General features: G+C 49.8%; 1 protein-coding gene across 1 annotated transcript; it reads right to left on the bottom strand.

Moving 5' to 3' along the window:
• Positions 1 to 415: 415 nt before the first annotated feature.
• Positions 416 to 1,699, bottom strand: LOC119379797 (uncharacterized). The gene has a single exon (XM_037648956.1). The coding sequence runs from the start codon at positions 1,697 to 1,699 to the stop codon at positions 416 to 418; it is 1,284 nt and encodes a 427-aa protein (XP_037504884.1).
• Positions 1,700 to 2,256: the final 557 nt, after the last annotated feature.

Genomic DNA, 2,256 nt, shown 5'->3' with positions numbered 1-2,256 from the left:
ATTTACGCCATTAAAATTACTACGCCGTGTACTCTCGGCGCAAGAAATGCATTCGCATTTCCTCAGGATTCCCTTCGGGGAGGTGGAGGCATTTTTTTTACATACCTGTTTTTCTAAATGCGTTAACGATGCAAGCGCGCGAGCAAAACCGAAAGCTGCCGTACTACTTGTAGAGCAACACGTATGTGCGGCAGACCTGCCTCCGTAGCCTTCGCTCCACTGTCAAGATAACTTGTCGCCGAGTGTAGCCTGTAAACACATTGATAAGGACAGGTTAAAACATATTGAAAGAGACAATAGTTTGCAATATAGGCAAACGTACAGCACTCCAGCATCAGCCGCACATAACACACTGTGTAATGATGCACATGTTGACGTGTCTTCACCAGTCCTCTGGCTCACACACAATTACCTCTCAGTTCTGTGCACGGGTGATGAAGTGTTGTGCCAGGGCATCTCTCACATGCACTCCCAATGCATCCTGCTGAGTGCTTATGCACACTGGCTGAATGCGGCTCGCATCTTCAATACGGGCAATCTCCAACCAACTTGCGTCACACTGATCTGAGAATACTTCACAAATATTGTGGAGCACACAGCTCGCACGAATGACTGCATTCACATTGCCTATGTCACATTCCAGCCCTTTGTGTAAAATTCGGAATCGAGCCTTCAGTCGCCCAAACGCATTCTCGACCACTCGTCTGGCACTGGACAGTCGGTAATTGAATGCTCTCGTGCTCGATCCGTCGGACCCTGCTCTTGCATAGGGCTTCATCAGGTGCGGTTGCAGTGGGAATGCCTGGTCTGCAAGAAGGACGGGCCCAACTGCCACTCCATGCATCTGCTTCACTCCCATTTTGAAGAGGTCGCTTTCCAAACGCTTTGGCAGTTGAGACCTCTCGAACACCGCTGCATCATGCATCCGACCTGGTGAACCAACATTCGTGTACATAAACTTGTAATGGTGGTCCACCACAGCCAATAGAATGGTGCTGTACCATCCCTTATAGTTATAGTAATCTGTTGCATGATCCTGGGGCGGGCAAACTTCAATATGACAGCCGTCGAGGGCACCTACTCCTTGTGGGAAGCCGGCAACAGCAGCAAACTGCCGAAGGTGCTCGACCAGTTCTTGCGCCCTTGGAAAGCGGACAAACCGTGGCTCCAGGCGACGCACAACTACATTGCAGAACTCGCGGAATATGATGTTCACCGACGACCTGCTGACTCCAAAAAGGTTCGCCACTGTTCTTTCTTCAGCAGATGTGGCCAGACTGTACAGACCAATGGCGACGCGTTTCGTCAAAGTAATGGCTTTACGCATGTTCGTGTCTAGGCGTGCCATGCTTCCGCAAACACTCACTATGTATCGAAATGTGCTCATATCCAACCTGAAGTTTTCTCTGAAAGCACTTGCGGGAAGATGCGGTAGCGTGGTCTCGAACCACGACTCCGGCCGTGCATACGTCCACACACACCGTTCGCGCAACATCAGCCGCGCCACCATGACCGCGAGATAGTTGCGCTCTCGTTCAGAGTGCTCCTTTTCTTCTTCAAGTTCCTCCAGTTGTTGCATTATACGCAGCATCTGTGCCTGCTTATCCCGCAGTGCTGCCTGTTGAACGGCGAACAGAGACAAAATCGTGGCCTCATCGTCGTCGTGATCGCCTCGCAAGATGGCCTGGCTCGACGCCATCACACTTGCGTCAGCACAACGTTGATGAAACAATGTTTTTTTTTAACAAAAACTAAACGACAACGCCAGAACAAACGACACACACCAAAGCTGTTCTAGCCACTACACCAAAACGGATCGAGCAATGGATTGTCTTGGCTGTTTCGCCGACCGCGAAACGGTCAGGTGATCTCGCCCATTGTGGCGAGACCAGCCTTTACTCACGCTAAATTTTGTCGAAGCACACCATGCAATACGCTTGCGGACTGCAGATGCAAACAAAAACGAGTTATTTCAAAGAAAATACATTTTATTTGCCAGTTTACTTATAAAAAGTGGCTAAGTCTTTACACGTTCAGTCGCGAAGCGGAGCATCACGTGACCCGCTTCACAGCCCTAAACTGAGGATAGGTTTTCTCGTGTAACAGGTGTCAACTGCAGTTGACGGTAACTGTCGTTAACTCCGGTTAACTGAGGTTCGCTTTAACTGAGGTTAGCGTGCCCGTGTAACTAGGGTATTAGACGCATGCACGTAAGATACGCATGCAGTGCATCGCGCGCGCGCGGTAATAAAAAAA

Source organism: Rhipicephalus sanguineus, chromosome 1, assembly GCF_013339695.2.
Source record: "Rhipicephalus sanguineus isolate Rsan-2018 chromosome 1, BIME_Rsan_1.4, whole genome shotgun sequence".
Classification (NCBI taxonomy): domain Eukaryota; kingdom Metazoa; phylum Arthropoda; class Arachnida; order Ixodida; family Ixodidae; genus Rhipicephalus; species Rhipicephalus sanguineus.
This window is presented reverse-complemented; position numbering and strand designations above follow the sequence as displayed.

Excerpts from the sequence above, each read along its gene's own strand:
- LOC119379797 (XM_037648956.1), bottom strand. The coding sequence starts at position 1,699 with ATGGCGTCGAGCCAGGCCATCTTGCGAGGCGATCACGACGACGATGAG.